Source organism: Filicampus tigris, chromosome 4, assembly GCF_054856515.1.
Source record: "Filicampus tigris isolate MCC_2025a chromosome 4, RoL_Ftig_1.0, whole genome shotgun sequence".
NCBI lineage: Eukaryota > Metazoa > Chordata > Actinopteri > Syngnathiformes > Syngnathidae > Filicampus > Filicampus tigris.
The window spans coordinates 12,564,563-12,583,585 of NC_141220.1; the positions used below are offsets into that span (position 1 = coordinate 12,564,563).

General features: G+C 40.5%; 1 protein-coding gene across 1 annotated transcript in view; it reads left to right on the forward strand.

Moving 5' to 3' along the window:
* Positions 1-19,023, forward strand: part of tmtc2b (transmembrane O-mannosyltransferase targeting cadherins 2b) — an 85,661-nt gene that overhangs the window by 35,826 nt on the left and 30,812 nt on the right. The window contains exon 2 of the mRNA XM_086028871.1: positions 2,752-3,328. Within this exon, the coding sequence (XP_085884997.1) occupies positions 2,752-3,328 (577 nt within the window). The remainder of the gene's footprint in view (positions 1-2,751; positions 3,329-19,023) is intronic.

A 19,023-nucleotide genomic window follows, 5' to 3' on the forward strand; every position in this document is an offset into this window, starting at 1 on the left:
GTGATGTTTTCAACCACAGAAGGTGCCTGTGATAGCATAATAGTTGATATTGTGGTTTTCTTAAAAGAGGTGGCTCATGTGCCCTTTTCCATCGGACAGTAAACGTATAACTTATACATTCACAGTCATCCAAGTCTCAAAGGCACCTGGACTTCATCTTGGTTCACATTTCACTCAAACGCTCCTCCAATTAGAACATAACATTTCTTAATGTGCAGGTTACTGCGTAGACAAATGTGTCTTGTACTTTGAATTATTTTTTGTATGTGTTGTATGAGACTGTGACAGATTGAGTCACAAAATCTATCTAGGTGAACTGTGCATGGTTTATTGCTGTACGCAACAAGGTAATGACAAGTTTGGATGACCAAAGTTCTGAAGATGGAAGATGCATGCACTGTGTATTGTTTCTTTGGCTCTTCTCTCGTCAGAGGTCACATGATCCTCTTGTTCCTATGGGAGTCTGTGAACAGGCACTCGGTTGGGCAAAGAATGTTCTCCTGGCTGGAAAAAGGTTTGAAGTGCACAGAGAAGTTCTTCCTGTCTCTACTACTACTAAGAAATGAGCCTGGCCTGTAGCTGAAAGTCAATTGCTTTCCTCAGCGGGGCTTTTAAGGGTAGAAGAGCTCGGCCTGATGATCAATTCCTGCTTAGCTACCAGCCGTTTTGTGATTTGTGTTACATTGCAAAGTGTTGCAAGTGTATTCCATCCATCAGAGATGTTGTTGCAGTGTCGGTTACGAGGTTACAACTGTGTTCTTCTCTAAGTTCTGTTCTATTTATGTTCGACACAGGTGCTTGCCAGTGCAATATAGTGTAAGTAAAGAGCCAATCTAAGAAGTGTGCCTCATGCAAGCCGACTCAGGAAGCCAAAGCTATAAACACAATTGGTTTTGGACAGACTGGCATGGGCTTTTGTCTTTACTTTGTTGCCAGAAAATGCAGTGAGGTTTTGCGGCAATACATAACTCACTGGCTTCCCAGTGCTGCGCAATGGAAAAAGACCACGTTTGACTCTGGAAAGACTTTAAGATGTAATTGTACCGTATTGCCTCTTATGTGAGCATCTTGCAGCGAAATGAAGATTTTTCTTGACAAATGGGCTGAAGAAAATCCACTGGCATATATTAGTCATGTAGTGGAGTAGTGTGCTTTTAAGTCTTCTGGAGCCTCTGTAAGTCTGTCCAGACAAGCTTTTGTGTTGACATCCAAGACATTTCCATGACATCTCTACTGACTAATTCTATGCCCCTTTCCAACATCTTGAGGTGCGGTGGTATTAACTACCTTTTGATCCATCATCAAGTAGCTGTTTCTGCGTAGCTAACTTCATTCACTGCCATTGACGAATGTAGTTGCCTTTAACAGTCCAGCCATTCAATCCTTGGAATTTATTCATATTTTTTTCATTCTTTTTTTTTTTCAAAAGTTAGGGTAAAGGAGGGTGTGAAAATGTCTGGGAGTGAATGAGTTAAGAGTGTGTGTGCTTTGATGGAAATTATAGTTCCTGCAGCTTCACATCGAGCTCCTCACAATGTGAGGGCATTAACTATGCACAACCCCCCTTTTGTTCATCTACAATATTTCCTGTAAAAATCGGGCTGATTTGCATGTGGTAGCATGTTTTCAGTGATGGCTTGTCTTTTGCACTCAGCTCCCTTTGAGCTAATTGACTTTGTTAATTGTGAGGCCCTCTGGTGCATGTTACAAGTCTGATCAGGTGCTCTTGGCTTGTTCTCACTTGCCGTGTCCCATCTGTCTCTCCTAATTGTAAAACCCCTGCTAACTACCTTCCCAGTGAGGAGGCTCATGCTGATGCCTTGAAATCATCTGAGCTGCCATGTTCCAGTCAAGCAGAGGTCACCTGTCAGACACACACTGCATTGTTTGTCAGCAAAGATGGACTAAATATGGAAGGACTCCTGCTGGGAGAAATGTGCCTTCCTGTTCCGATCCCCTGACCCCTGCTGACTGCCCGCCACCCTTCCCAGCCCACTGACACTCACACAGCTTGTGGCTGTGTACCAGTGTTCGGTCAGGTCAAAGAGGTTCATCCCTAAACAGAGGAAAAGTCAAACTGGCTCCTTATTTAGCATCCTTGCCTGCCGAGAGAAGCTCAAAGTACATGTTTGGGTTCACCCTTTTGTTTCGAATTGCCTTCAGCTGTGTATATCATTCTGTAATGCTATCATTGCAGTTTTTTTTAAACATGTAATCCTATGTATTTGGCAGGAAAATAACTCTTGACCATTACCACATCATCTTCTCTAGAAAACTGATTCCTGCCATTGTGGCATTCCCCTACTGTGTGCCTGTATTTGTTTGTGGTCGCGGGTGTGGCACTCACCAAATCCAAAGTGCACTGCTCTAAGTGTTGTGGCTGCAGTGGCTAAGTTGTCTAGAATTTGAGGCTCAGCCTTGGTGAGTTTGTGTTTGTGAAAGCTTCCTGACCCGCTCCCTCAGAACATTCTACATTTCTTTTGATTATCTTTAGTCTGCAGTGCATCCTCGGAGAATCCACACGAGGAGGAATTTAACACAGTTTTCAGGACTCTATAAATTAAACATGTCAGGCTAGTAAAGTTGCTTAGCAGCGAAGCAGTTTGACGTTAATTGAACTGACATAAATGTCAAGGTTCAGCACTGCTTTTAATGTAAATGTAATCTACCCGTCTACAGTGTGGACCACATCATTTATTTTAGCACAAAGTTGATTTGAAACCTTTTTTTTTTCTCTCTGTTTCTCTCCAGCCGCGCAATCAAGACCAATCAGGACCTGCTTTCAGAAACACCCTGGACAAATATCTTCTATGATGACTTCTGGGGCACCTTGCTCACACACAGTGGGAGCCATAAGTCTTACCGCCCCCTCTGCACGCTCTCCTTCCGCCTCAATCATGCTGCCGGTGGGCTGGATCCTTGGGGTTACCACCTTGGGAATGTGGCCCTCCACGGGGCGGTGACTGGCCTTTTCACACGGCTGGCTCACCTGCTGCTTGGAGGGGGCTTATGGAGCCTCCTCGCCGGCCTGCTCTTCGCCTCCCACCCCATCCACACCGAGGCGGTGGCGGGTGTTGTGGGCCGAGCCGATGAAGGAGCCGCCTTGTTCTTCTTGCTGTCCCTGCTATGTTACATTCGTTACTGCAAGCTGCAGGGCAACGCTGGACCACTGCGGCTTGTGGCTTGGTTCCTTGGCAGTCTGGGCTGTGCTGCATGCAGCATGCTGTGGAAGGAGCTGGGAGTGACCGTGCTGGCCTTATCTGCGCTCTATGACATCTGCGTCTTGCACAGGCTCAAACTGAGACAGATTGTCATGCTTCTGTATAAGGTAAACATGTTCTCCCTTGTAACTCTGCTTACTCACAATGTCTGATTCCATGCACATGTAGTACAAAAAAACGACATCTGTATCAGTATGAAACGGAATTGGGACAAAACATTGTTATTGCGATTCATCATATTGTTTTCTCTTACAATACAGAACAAGCGTCAAATATTTATATTATGGTTATCCATTGGCCAAGCACTTAATACAATAGTATGACAGTAGGGACTTTAGTTTCCTTGCTGAGTCTTTGGATTGAACTAATATTTTGTATTCATGGCAACAATTATCAATTACTAATTTGGATCCAATGTTGCATGGGTTTTCTCCGGGCCTCCGGTTTCCTCCCACATTCCAAAAACATGCAAGGTAGGATGATTGGACTCTCTAAATTGCCCCTAGGTGTGATTGTGAGTGCGGGTGTTTGTTTGTCTCTGTGTGCCCTGCGATTGGCTGGCAACCAATTCAGGGTGTCCCCCGCCTACTGCCCGAAGACTGCTGGGGTAGGCTCCAGCACGCCCGCAACCCTTGTAAGGATGAGCGCCATAGATAATGGATGGCTGGATGGATCCAAAGTGTCTGACTGTGCCTAGTCTGGTATTTTTTTTGTTTTTCTTGGTAAGTGACTTTAGATTAACTTGTTGTTTAGGGCATAACTACCTTGCCCTGATTCCCTGATGACTGTGAAACTGTACTGTGTTAACATGACTAATGTTAGAATTAAAGGGGAAGTCAACCCAAACATTTTTTTTCAAGAATATGATCGATGCAGGCTCTCTAGTTGAAACACGGCATTCTGATTAATATTGTGTTTGTGAAATATGAGTTAAGCAGCAAAAGCCACCCATTTTTAGCCATCTCACTGGGTAGCCATTTTGTCAATTCTGTCAACTGAAAATGACATCACAGTTTCTCAGGGCTGAGATAATGACCAATCATGGCTCAGCTTCAGAAAACAGGTGAGTTGTCGTTACCTGAGCTATGAGAGTCTGTGATGTCATTTTCAGTCGACACAAGTGACAAAATGGCGGCCCCCTGAAATGACCAGATTTTGCTGCTTAACTCCTATTCCACAAACACAATATTAATCAGAATGCCTTGTTTCAAGTAGTGGGACTGCATAGAACATATCCTTGAAAAAATGTTTTGGGTTGACTTCCACTTTAAACAAGTGATTGATGAAGTGATTCATGTGTAATCGCTTGAGCCTGCCTGTGCATTTTATTGGAATATATTTGTTTTTTATGTCATGAGAAATTATGTCATTCAACAGCAAAATACAGTTTTCCTATGATGATGAGCTAGTGAACCTGATCATCACGCCACTATTATCAGTTGAGCACCTGTCAGAAGTATTTACTGTTGTATGTCTGGTCTTTAGGACAGCAATGCTTTGCTGCGCATCTTAACAAACTGCAGTAAGACGTGCACATAAATGGCAGTACGATGTTCTTGAGGAGCCAGTGTACAGTAAATGTGCATATCTGGCATGCACAAGCAAAGAACACAGAATGTAATGCACCAAGCAGAGATTATCATTGAGGAAATATTTTAGCTGGAAAACAATCAACATTCTTTGTTGCAGCGCTCTGCATAGTGTGGAAACAAAGATGCTCCCTGCTGACATCTCATGATAGAAGTTTATCCAACTTTGTGTGTCCTCAGGAAGGTGTTCTACTTTTTACCGCACTATGCAGTGTTCTTTTTCTTCCTTTTTTTGTTTTTTCATTTTTTAAATCAGTTTCCAGGCACCATTGGTAGATTTTTTTTTTTAACCTTTCTTGAAAAAAAAAGATTTCTGCATTTAAATTTCTGGTGAGGGTCAGCCTCTTGAATTACTGTATTATTATTATTTTCTTTTTTTTTTTTTTGCCATTGTGGTTTAATCCTTTGACAATGTCCCCCGAGTCAGATTGATCGCCCACATTTCACCATGCTGACTTACTGCACCCATAATGACTTTTGAGTTAGACTGAAAGATTGTGTTGCAGTTGGGAGTGTTTCCACTTAAAGCAATGCCACGTGGTGTGTTTACAACCACAGGAGTGATTGTGAGACAGTGTGTCGCTATATGACTGTCTTCCCCTTGGGTGTGCGTGTCATCATGTCTGAATTTGGTGCAGACTCAATGGCAACTTCAACAAAAGAGATTATGTTGTGTGTAATTATTATAGAGGAAAAGTTACAGCTCACAGTGGGTAACTTTGCTTTGAGATAAATAAGGAACTGTGTGGCTTGTTAGATACTTTCGGAAACAACTGCTTCTCATTCTCAATAGCGACAACTTTAAATCAATTGTGAGGGCTCGGATTTCTTAAAAGTTTTGCTTTGGACTGACATTTGTCAGTATGAATAAATGTTATTTCACTCCATCACACATAATCTAAAACGACGTTTAAACAGAGATCTTTCATCATCACTAAAGTGGCTTTCTTTTCTGCCTGTCTTCTCGCATGTAGGCCACTAACTTCCCAAATTATCAAAGATAAAAGTGCATTGTAACATTTATGACCTGTAATAAGATTCACTACAGCCCGTTTTTTTTTTTGCCTTCTGAGTGGATTGAGTTTTTTTTCTTGTCAGACTGTAGCGTCTGGCTGGATGCGTGACTGACAGACCGCAGTGATCTGGCGCTGTCTTTTATTACACTGCTCCTCACAAAGCTGGAGTAGTTTGACATTTAACTCTGCGAATGGTTGAAGGGGTCTGCTTATCTGATTATGTCTCCCAGTCAATTATAGTAGTGGTTGATATCAGCTGCAAATCTTTCATTGGACCATTGTAGCCTCTGGAATGTAAATATTTCGGGATCATCATTCGGTAAGCCCTTTTCACGCTGCATTTCGAAGCCATTGTTTTTTTCCTGTTCGTTTTCCCCCCCCGTAAGTGGACTGTGTTAAAGGGAATAGCTAAAATCCGGAATGGGATTGTGAACACCCAACACTCACATCTCCCTCCCTTTTGTGTCGAAAGCCATTGTAACCATCCGACAAATATTTCATAGGGCACACCAGACACTGGCACTAAGATTAGTAATTTTTATACAATTCTTCATCAAGCTACTTTCCATATGGAGAAGATCTATTTTTTTTTTTTTGATTTGTTTATTTAAGATGTGATTTTTACATGCACAGGTAGGTTTTTTGCATCATTATTATGTGTTGCACCACTGTAAAGAAATTTCATTTACTTGGTTTGAAGCACTGCTGCACTAGATTATTCTCATATAAAAAAGGTACTACTTTGGGATACCTTTATTTGAATGAATAAGTAAAACCTAGGACAATTGAGACAATTTAGAAGAACTCCGTTTTTATTTTTAATGTCTTGACGATTTATTGGATCTTGACACTCTATAGCAGTTACTCAAAATCAGGTGAATAAAAATGTGAGAGGTTCATGATCATCCCTAGTTTTATGGTATATTCGATAAAAAAAAAGGTTAATGGGGCCTCAAATTTGAGTTTCTGTCTACTGTCATGTCTTAAGTGTAGACCATTGATGTAAAAAAAAGTAGATTGTTACGGCCCAAACGTAAAGTAAAACCTAATCCCTGACAGTCTGATAAGGTACATCTTAATTGTTATTAATTGCTTCTAATTAACTCTTATCTTGTGATAGCACAACCGGTCTTGTTGACTGTGTACGGATTCAGCTAGCGTCGGTTTCTCTGATCTACATGTGCCATCTCTGTGTCATTAAATCAAGTGTACGTGTTAGTGTGCTGGATTAAAGCTTAGCCATGTGCTGAGTTGCTTGCAGGCTAAGTAAGACTTTATAGCATTTGAGTGTGCCGTAGTCAGTGTTTGTCCACAATTTATGTGGAAAAACATGCATTTACTATACTCGACTAGTCCCTGTCTGCCAAAATGTGTTCCAAATGGTGGGAGTTGTGCTTTTGACTGAGATCATACAATATTGTTCCCATCGCATATTGGAATATTTGGTTTGTTGATGATGATGATGATGAATGATAAAATGCAACATAGCCTAAAAGTACACTGTGATGATGGTAAAGCGAGACCTAATTAAGTTTTTAATTTTGAATAAAAATGTCTTACAGTTTTAGTCTTTTTTTCTGATGTGTTGCAGCTTCATATTCAATCACAGGGGCTATTTTTTGTTAAATTTTCCCACATAGTCCTATATTCCTTGTGTAAACCTGGCAAGGCGCGTTACATGCCTGAGGGGCTAACATTCCTGTGATGAACTATGATGAGAACTCTTTGAAAACCTAATAATATGAAATGTGATGCTTTGAAAGTATAACCTGGATAAAGAACAATGATGCTGGTGATGTCATGTCAGCAGAAAAATCTATTAGTGCAACTCACCATTTATCATCAGAGAAAGTGGAGAGGTCGGTCTGAGGACACTTTTGTCTGTCTACTGACCCAGACACTGAAAAATAATTTCAAAATGTGGGCCCAGACCCAGATGGCCTTCAGTGAATGTCAAACTGACATGCTTTATCTTTTCACACCTCCCGTTTTCTGTTCACACTTTGGCTGTTAGTACAAGGTCACAGCTTGAGGCATGTGTGTGTGTGTGTGTGTGTGTGTGGTGGTGGTGGTGGTGGGGGGGGGGGGAATCTATGTGTCTGAGTGGTAACAGGCAGAGGTTACCTGGACCGTGAGGGACTGTAGTCACTTTAACACTGGCTTAAAATTGGCTCATCAGAGGCAAACATTTTGGGAAAAATATGCCTCTGAAGTGCAAGGAATCTTGGAGTTTGAAATGCTGTCAAGCATGACATTGCACAAAAACTAAGCGTCCTTCACAAGAATTTGATTCAGTAGGTATCAAAGGATTAACACTGTGTGTGTGCGCATTTTGGATTTTATCTGGCTTTCTGGCTTATTGACACTTATTACAGGGACCAACCTCAACAAGGGGTGTTATGAGATAGCAAAAACACCAGGAGTTACGTAACACCAGAGCTGGGCAGTCCGTCCCTGGACCGGACCAGTCAGACCCTCCGGCCTAGCTGGATGCCCATTTTTGGGGCAGCGGGGTGGGGGGTGACAAATTTTAAAAAATGGCTGGACTAAGCATGGCCGGAAGTGGATTTTAGTCCGGCCCACTAATCGGCCCTCATGCGTGTGACGTGCTCGCGAGGCGGCCTAATTTCATCTCAGCCTACTCGGTGAAAGGCTTCTTTTTAGTCTTCTTTAAAAACAACTTGAATCCGGGAGTATATTCAAGCAGCGCGCAGCAATCAAGTATGACACTGGCACATCATGCACTTTCCTACTTCCGGAAATATGCCGTAGCAAAACTGCTGTGTAGTGGTTTGCTGGGATGCTTTTATTTTGAAGGCCGAGAAGTGGGAAGGAGGGGAAGTGTGACAAATAAGTAACTTGTTGAATGCTTGCAGACGTGTCGTCTGTTGGACCCAAATAATTATACAATACGACAAAACCAACCCCAGGGCTCTTACTTACTACTTAATGGAAGTAAGTACACGCAGCTGCATAAGTAAGTGAGTAAGTGGCGCGTTTGAAGCGTGTCCACAGCAGGTTTGAATATTAAGTTTGCCAGCTAATTGTCTTTAAGTAAACCTTTTCCGTTAAGCATCTCTCCGGCGGGGACATCATACACGTTTTTTTTTTTTGTGTGGTGGGTGGGGGGGGCGGCCGGCGGAACGCGGCGGGGGCCGACAATGTTTATGAATATGGCCGGAGGGTCACGGCCGGAAGGGTACCCAGGTCAAGGGTGGAGGGTCGCGGCCGGACGGGCAAAAAAGCATCAAGTGCCCAGCTCTGCGTAACACAATCAGACTTACATTTTTACCGTAATAGTATGCTTTTGTTTGACTAATAACTTATTTCCTTCTTTCACGCTTGTGTAACATTTAAAAAAAATGCACAAAAAAAACAAACTTTTGTGAGGCACTTCACCACACCAATTAGCATTGCATTAAACCATTTGTTATCACGGTCATTAAGTTAAAACTTGGATGTATCACGTTAAAGCTAAATGTTTTTGTCCTTACTTTTTACTAACAGTGGTTAACTTCTTTTTAGACGTGTATTACAGTTAATATGGTGAATATTTATGATGGCGATGGTGTTTATGTATATGTATATACATATATATATGTATATTTATATGGGATGCACTTATATACTGTATATATATATATATATATATATATATACATATATATATATATATATATATATATATATATATATAATATGTATATGTGTGTGTATGTATTTATGCATGTTTATGCAGTATATAAGTCAATTCATACGAGAGTTAGACACTTTAATAAAGAGCAGGTTTATGATCGATGCTCCTTGCAAATTAATGAAACTGGAGAGGCAACTACAAAAAAAAAAAATACATGTACACAAACTATGACAGCCCCACATAAGACTTTGGATGAAGTAAAAGGAAATACAGCCCACAAAGGCATTATATTCTTACCTGAGGCTCCACAGATGCTCTTTCATGCTCTGTTGGCTTCTACCAGTGTGATAGATTGGACTCAGCAAGCAACCCCTGCCCTCAGCCACCTGCTTCCTACATGGAGACACACTCCACTGCTTCTGTTTGTGAGAGCAAGATGGGATGCATAATAGAAACTCATAATGCTGGCATCGAGCCAAGACCATGTACCTCCAAAATGGTCACTTTTCAGGAGACCCCAAAAATGGCAAGTTTGTTCAATCATTAGCATTGCATCATGAAAGAGAGCAAGCATTTTTCAACACTTTAGATTGGTCAATTTTGTGTAAAAATAACACCCACGCGTGTGAACTGACCAATAGCAAAGATTTTTGAAAAATTATTAAATACACCAAAATGATGCTTATGAGGTTTGGGTACGACGCCAGCTTTAAATGGAAAAACAAGAGTGGGCTTTGCTTGTACTGAATGGAAATGGAAGTGAATCTCTTTCCAATGAGTTCATGCTGAATTATTTCCACTGGCAGTGGATAGAAGGGCTCTTTGGACCTGTGGATGTCGTAGCTCTGAGCATGTGCAACCACTACAGTGGAAAGTGGCTTGATCTTGCCAAGGCACTCGACTTTGCCACTTCAAATAAAGGGTCAAAATAGATGATAAAAGACTGAAATATCAAAGAAAAACAATATGTGAAATAATTCACATTGTTGCAGCTGTGTGTTTTTTCTTTTTTTATTGTGTCACATTGTGTTATGTAAGAAATCAGTCACAGAATGGAACATCCCTCATCACCAATATCCCACAGCGCTAGTCCAATGGTTGTCTTGTTTTTCCATCCATCCATCCATCCATCCATCCATCCATCCATCCATCCATCAGTCCATCCATTATCCAATCCGCTTATCCTCACAAGGGTCACGGACATGCTGGAGTCTATCCCAGCAGTCTTCGGGCAGTAGGCACAGTACACCCTGAAATGGTTGTCAGCCAGTCGCCGGGTATACAGAGACCAACAAATAGTTGCACTCACAACTACATCTAGGGACAATTTAGAGTGTTCAATCAACCTACCATGCATGTTTTTGGAATTTGGGAGGAAACCGGAGTACCCGGAGAAAACCCACACAGGCACGGGTATAACTGTTTATTGTTTTAGTTTTTCCATAAAATCTTTAATCTTCCACAGGGGATAATTGACTACCAGTCCCGCAATACACTAATAAATCATTTAATGTATGCACATGACCTGGTTCTCTTTAGCCCATATAGTGCTGGTTTGCAGCAGATGCTGAAAATGTACTCCCTCTATGGCACAAGTCATGATATTATGTATAATGCCAAAAAACGTCATAGAATGATAGTTAGAAGAGCTAGGGATAAGGAATTGTTTCCCAACGTTTTATTTATCAAACAGTCCACTTGCAGTGTGTGAAAAAAACGAAATATCTTGGCCAAATCATAGCTGAGGACTTGATAGATGACAAAGATATCTTTCGTCAGCGCCGTAAAATATACGCTCAGGCTAATTTGTTGATTAGAAAGTTTTATATGTGCTCTGATTTTGTTAACTGTTCTTTGTTCAAAACATACTACGCCACTTTAGACTGCGCGGCTATGGTCCAACTACAAGAAGTTGAGTTTACAGAGGCTAAAGGTTGCCTATAATGAGGCTCCTTCTTTTAGCACCAAGGTGATACAGTGCTAGTCAATTATTTGTGGTGAAAAGAATACCAACATTCGATGCACTACTCAGACAGCTATTTAATACCTTCATCTGTCGACTAGACACGTCAGAGAACCATATAATTGAAGCCCTTGCCAACCCAGTGAAGAAAAAAAAAATTAATTAAAAAAAAACAAAAAACACACACAAAAAAAAAATATATATATATATATATATATATATATATATATATATATATATATATATATTGTTATAGGTTTACTTCTAAGATCAGACTGCATTGGTGCCATGCCTTGTATAAATTTTAATATGTACGGTTTTGTATCCCTTCTCTTTTATCTTTTTTCCCCTGTGTGTTTCTATGAACCTGTGTCTGCAAACAAATAAATAAATACTACTTTCAACCCAACGGGACTCTTCACTTCTAAATTGTTTAGATGTGGAGTCTCCCTATTGATGCCTCGGTGGGTATGTCCCCTTGGGATGGTCCCCTATTGTGAAAGGTAAAACTTTGTGAAGAAACAAGTCCAATGACTCAATTTAACCTTTGCGGATTACAGTGTCCTGGATATGGGAATCTTAACAGATGACAGATCTGAACTTAACGTTTGTTTGTTGGTCCTCACTCAGTGCAGTCTGTTCGCAAAATTTGGCTTGCTCCGCTTCTGTTTCCCCCATTTTTGGTCTCACTATATAAATGATCCAGCCTTGCCAGAAATGTATTCAACCCATTAAAGCCTGAAGTCCCTCATGAGACATCTCTCTAAAACCTACGGTCGTCTTTGGAATCACCCTTGAAAACCTGACATTTTCGCCACCTACAAAACAATTAATATCTCAGCCCCTGTAGCAGATAGAAACGTCATTCCCCAAAAATGTGAGAGCTTAGACATTTGGCTTTCAGACAGGCCCGAGTATATTAATCTCTACTGTTTCCATCAAAGATGCAAGTGAAGCACTATTTTTAATTTTTTTTAAATCAAGTGGTAATTACCATGCTGTGTTCTCTTACAAAGACGTTGGAATCGTCATTGTCTACGAACATATATCTTAACCATACATCACGTTTGGATGGTTTTGTGGCTTTACATTCTGCGAGCATGTCGCCTATATCACTGCCATGACTTATATCAGAGCTCCCGCGGTTGACTGTGCCGCCATTACTCCTTGAAAAAATTCCGGATACACCCTGACATCTCACGACACCGTCACATGTATATTCTGATGCATTTCATTGGCTAAGAGACTGAGAATTGGATTAAAAAAAGAAAATGACTTTAGTGGTAGAATACCAGTTTGTATAAACGAGTCAGACTACACACACCATGTTCTTTCTGAATAAATCTCAGTTATGTTTAGGTTATATTTCTACATTTTATTTCATGTGATTAATGAACATTGTCCTCTGGAAGAGACTGATCCCATTCAGTGATATGTTGAATGTGACTCTTATGTTAAATATACTTATTAAGGCTGAGTTACAGCACTCAATTTTGACAAGTTAATCGCGTAATTCTCTGCAGATGTCGGGGATCACAATAGAAGCAAGCAAGCGCTCGTGATCTATAAATTTCCATTAAGGTTTTTCTGATTGACAAGTTAATTAGATCATGAGGATTCTGAACACAAAACAGTTGCCTCTTCTAAATTAAGGGAAGATCAACAAATAACAAGCTATCTTAATATTAAATTTAATGTATAACTGTATATCATCCAGTTTGAAAAGGCTGCTGAAGGCTGTGCGGTCCAGTTACCTCATTAAGTTGGTGCTGTGCTGCAGTGCTGGAGCAGCACAGCAGAAATTCTGTGTGAATGCTGCTGGAAAGGACCTCTGCACTTCCCAGCATTGGTCTTATCTGCATTGTTGACTCTCGCAGAAAAGTAGAGGGGAAAAAAAGGGAAGCAAATATAGTTTATGTACTCAAGAAATAAAATGTCTGCATTTCATCGCTCCGAACGTACCCGAAACCCTTTTCACACTGCACTTAGCAGGGTGTAGCATGCTGTCGACAAACCCATTCATTATGTATGTGGTGAGGCTTAGGCACCACAGAATGGACCATTGCTGGGCGGCAAAGCGCGATAAGAGGACGTGCGCTGCGATGGCAAGGCATCTCAAATTGAATGTTGTATTTGAGAGCAGCGGCATCAGACAAGCTCCTCAATTAGGAGAGGTGCTGGCGCAGTGATTTAGTGCTATTTTGGCTGACTTATTTACATGTCACAGCATGAGGACAGTGGAGGAAGCTTTAATAATTGCGGTGTCTCAATGTTTACTAAGACACTGCTCCCTGCTCAGCCTGAAATGTACCTCAAGGTAGTCTTGGTATAACTGTAGCTCACAAACAAGATTCAACTCTCCAAGTTCCTGCCGAGCCATTAGTAAATGATACACTATTCTCTTGTTTTTTAATTCCACCCGCCTGCTCCTCCTCGTTCTGAAAATTAACAACTTTGAATGAGCAACAATGAAAGATGCATCTTGTTGAGGTGCGGTCTGCTATTTCTCGTCCAAACCAGCAGCAAAATTCTGCCTTTTTACTCCCTGGTAGGCTGCTACATCAACACTTCCAAATATGGTCATGCTGGCAACTGGGGTGCTGTTGTCTCTACCTGCTGTTGTGTGACCCTTTTACACTGATCGAGTGCAGTGTGAAAAGGGCTTACGGGTTCAAATTTGTTAAGTTCCAAACATTTTCATTGTCTTATGTTGTTTTCAAGATAGGCTAGTTCTTTATGTGGACTTACACCAGTACTTACACATTTGTATTTGGATTGTTGTTGCATGTGCCTGACAGCATAAAAAGTAATTCTCCTTTAAACAGGCAGTTAAACTTTAAAAATCAGGAACAAAACCTAAAAATATTCAGACCCATTAGAGCATTTTGACTTTCTTTTCATCTGTCATCTGGATTTAGTGCGGCTGTGCCACAGATAGTCTCCCTAGGGAAAGAAGTTGTATCATACAAATACCATTTTATTGACCAGCTTATGAAATGATTATTTATCATCATAGAAATACATGTTTAAGTGTTTCCACGTACACCCCCCGCCCCCCATTGTGCTCGCGTACCCCTACTCTGGTTGGGAAACTCTGGTCTAATTGAGTATAATGAATGTCATTGTGTTTTCTAAATAGAAATTGGATCAAAATATGTAGTCCAAGTCCAGATGAGTGGTCCTCATCCACCCCATCAGTGTCGTGCTCAGATAAAATCATTTCAAGATGAATACAATACCAGAACATACTGAACAGAACATACACACAATGTTCTTTTATTTTGTGATGAAGTCATAATGGTTCTCTCAATGATGAGTGTACTGTAATTGTAATCATGGGTTGATGAACAAAATTAATTCCAGAAGTGATCCAGTATGATCGATTCCTAACTCTCCATATGAATGAGCTTGCCTGCATTTCTTTGCTTACCAGATTTTGTGGCAAGCATAACCTCTGCTACACACTAGTGTGTCATTCAAATGTCCACAGGCTCATCATCAATGCAGATCAGACATTGCAAATTTAAACGTTCAAATCTGCCTCCGCTAGCTGTGGAACAATTGGATCCAAAAACACAACCTAATTTTGAATAAAAATCTGAATTCAGGATGAGAAAACAAGATAAGCACCATAACTGCATGGTGCAATTTGGGGCCTACCTGATAGTTTTCTTGTGCACTCAGTCATGAAAAATGTAAAAGGATTGTGAGTGATATCGTGGTGATATTTGGTGGCACAAATCAAGGCTGCGGATCCATTAGAGCATTTCCACCTTACTCCTTCAGATGACCGCAGGGTTTCATATCCATAAAACGTCCCTGCCAACCACCAGTATTGTAAATCAGTGTAGTCTGCTTCATCGATATTTACAAGAGAGAATTATAATAACCTGTGCATTAAATGTGAGCAATGAATGGATGAATGCAGCCCTTTTTTTGCAGTTCTTTCTTCCATTTGTTCTTAGTTGCTCACTTCCACGTTTTGTCAGTAAATATTAATTTGAATGTGTGTACACTGGACAGGATCGCTGGCCTTCACCCAGTGCTCATGTCTTTATTGTGCACATTGGACTGATTATCACAGCGGTAAAACAAAACCACACGGAGCTCGTGTACACTTAAGTAGTGGAAAGAATCCTCCTCCACAATAGGGAGTGGATTTTGAAGGGGAATGGATTTTCTGTGTATTAGCCTTGCTTAAAGTATATATATGAATATTTGTGTGTGTGTGTGTGATCAACCTTTGAACGTGGGAAAATAAATGTGTATATAACTCATGTGACTGGTGCATTTGGGGTCTAGTGCCAGCAGCCTTCATTGTGATGAAATCATGTGATATAATATTAATAATCCGTATTGTGTACTCTTAAATGACTGTCTGCTCTGCTTAATTTGTGAACTTGACTGTTGTTTGTTATACCAACAGCATGAGAGAAGAACATGCAACAAACATGGCACTATCATTTCAAAGCTTTGTTCGAGAGCAAGGGTCATATTATCGGAGCTGGGCACTTGACCCTTTTTTGCCGGTCCGTCCTCCATCCGTGACCAAGGTACCCTTCCGGCCTTGTCCCTCCGTTCTTATTCATAAAAAAAATAATCGTCCTCTGACCCTGTCCGTCCTTGTCCTTTTAAAAAGGTTCCGTCCTTAGGTCATTTTACCTGAACCGTCAATCAGGACCACATAGCCCGTTGGTATGTAGCTATTTACGAACCCAGATTGTCATGCCATTTTGCTATTTGTATGTCTTCATTAGCATCTACTATTGTGTGTGCTTGTGTCTTCGTCAGTACTGGCAACTAATGAATATTAAATGCGGAGTTTATATATTTGCGATTCGTGGACGCGCGAGCATGGGGGCGCATCGAGGTGCTCACGCGATCGATCGTAACAAAAATAAATAACTGATATTTTACGTTCGACTAGAGTACCAACAGGGGTGTATTGGATCTTTTGTAACTGCTGCATGAACTGCAAAGTATTTAAGTCTGTGTGTAAGCGATCTTGTAAGCGGCAGGTTTCTTTGGTTACTGACAGGCGTCAGAGAGCCGTTGTGCGCATGAGCCAATAGCACTGTGCATTATGGGTAATGTAGTTAATTATAGTCGGAAACGATTATTTTGAATGTTTTATTAAAATAAAATTAAATGTTTTGTTAAAATAAAGATAATATGTGCTATACATTTTCAACATTGGGACTGACTTTACAATAGTTGTAAATATATATCTTATATAATAATTGTTTATAATGTAATTTATTAGTATAACATATGTAATTCATTAAAAGATAACTGAATCATTGTGAAATCATCTTTATCTGTTTTGTTTCAGGTTTATGACCTGTGGTCCTTTGTTCAATAAACAAACAAACACGAGTTGTAACATTGTGTGCTGCTGATGAGCCTTTTCGGAGCGCATAAAATAAAATATCCGAACAGTCGGTCTCTGAACGGATGGGTGGAGACGACCGGTCCAGGGAGCGCTTCCATTGGTCAGCCCAGGAGTCAGGACAAACACCTTTTTATTCTGTGATGGAGCAAGAGAAAGCATGTCACATTCACACCGATAAAGGAGCAATCCCCCCCATACAGAAGCTGTCTCTGCTTTGCCGGGAAAGCGCAGCTACGTCACACAAGTGCCCCTGTGTGTCTCATTAATAAATGCCATAATGTTAATTGGTTGTGTTCTACTGACAAAAGACATGCTGCACATAGATATATAATGTAAAATCATATCTAAATCCCATGTAATACATTTAAAGTGCACAAAGCAAAAAATCATGTTTCCATCACAGACACTAAAAAACAGGTCAGAAAGTCTCCACCCTGTCCAGAGTTTTCCAAAAGCTGTTTCCTGTGCTCTAAAACACAGTTTGCATATGTGCATATGAACAACAGAAAAAATATGTGTTTTTAAAATGACTTCTCTTTGAGTGGACCTGACCATAGCTTCATATTTTAAGGGATGCTTCAAAAATATGTTGCATCGCTTCAGATTGAATAACAAAAGATTTTCCAGAGTGGGCAGCTGCATCAGACTCAAATTGTGACTGAGTACAAATCCATTCACGCACAGAAACACTGCAAAGACTAAATGCCAATAAAACCGCATAGCATAAGCTTGATCAAATATTATACAGCCCTCCAGCAAGCACCCCACAGTACAACTTGTACTTGATTAATAACACGTTTATTTTACTACTGTGATATTGCTATGTAAAGAATACGTGTGGTTTCTCCTTCATGGCCCCACACAGAAGGGAGCCTCCTTTGCTAAAAAGGAGCAACACCAAGAGGAGACATAACAAATCACAGTGCCAGCACATGTGGGAGCTCTTCTCCAATCCACAGATTTCATGGTACTCTGCAGCCAAACTGGTGTAGAAGTAACTTATCCTGTCTTGGTGGCATGGAGACGTATCGGCTCACAAAGAGTTCTGCGACATCAATTTTATCTCTTGTTTCATCTTCTAGGCTGATTTTGTGTCATCGAGCTTTATTTTTTTGCTCTTTGCGGCCACCTTTGGTTTACCATCCTAGACTGAGAACTACAAATTAAAGCACTTCAATATGCTGTAGGCATTACTTTTATGATCCTATAATGATTTTGTGATGAATATCATGTTGCTGGTCATCTTAATCTGCAACAAATGTTCTGGTGTTACTGAAAACAACCACCACCCATCACATGACACAGCAGAGTAATTTGATCTATGAAGGATGCGACATCGCCCTATAATCTGTCTGCCTGGCCTTGTCGCGCTGCTTTGTGCATGTTTTGAGAAGCTTACATGCGCTCTAAAACCGGCAGTACAACTGACCTCATCTCCCAAAAGCTTAGTAATGATGTGGAACGGTGCACGGAAAGAGCAGAATGTAGTTTGGAACATGGCAACGCAACCTTTCGGAAGCAGAAACATAAACTATGTACTTTTACTGTCCTCTCAGGGCTCAGTGTCGATGTATTTTGTTTTCTTTTGATTCTATATTGTCCTCGATTTATCATGGAAGTCAGTCAGAGTGTAGCAGTAAAGATAAAACACTTCTCAGAAACACTCCCCTACATCAGCATCTTATCACAGCTGATTTGCAGCTTGGTTACGTCTTCTTGGCTCTTACAGAACAAATAAATATGGGAACGGGGAGAACAGAAATTGTGAACAGTCCGCTTATTGTTAGACATTACTGTGGTTTGAACTGCGCAGCAACATTTTAAAATATTAAGAGTGCTCGGAATAGCTATTTTTGGTTTTTTTTTTAATGTCAATGTGTTCTTTTGTTTAATAATCTTGACTGTGCAGCCTTTTTAAATCATGATAATAGTTTATAAGTGGCAAAATGTTCTTAGTACTTTGAATCAACTGTTTGAATTAATACTAGAGATGAATTTTTCTAGTTTTCTGTAACTGAAAAGAAAATGGTGGCTACTTTACATTAGACCACTAGATTCATGACATGAGTTCAAATATGCATTGGTCTGGTTCTTGAAATAGGTCACATTTAAAATATGCTTTATTCTGTCGCACTAGTTCAGCACATTATTATTACGGACGGGTTCTTTGTTGTTTTGATCACGCGGGATTGATCACGTGTAGTT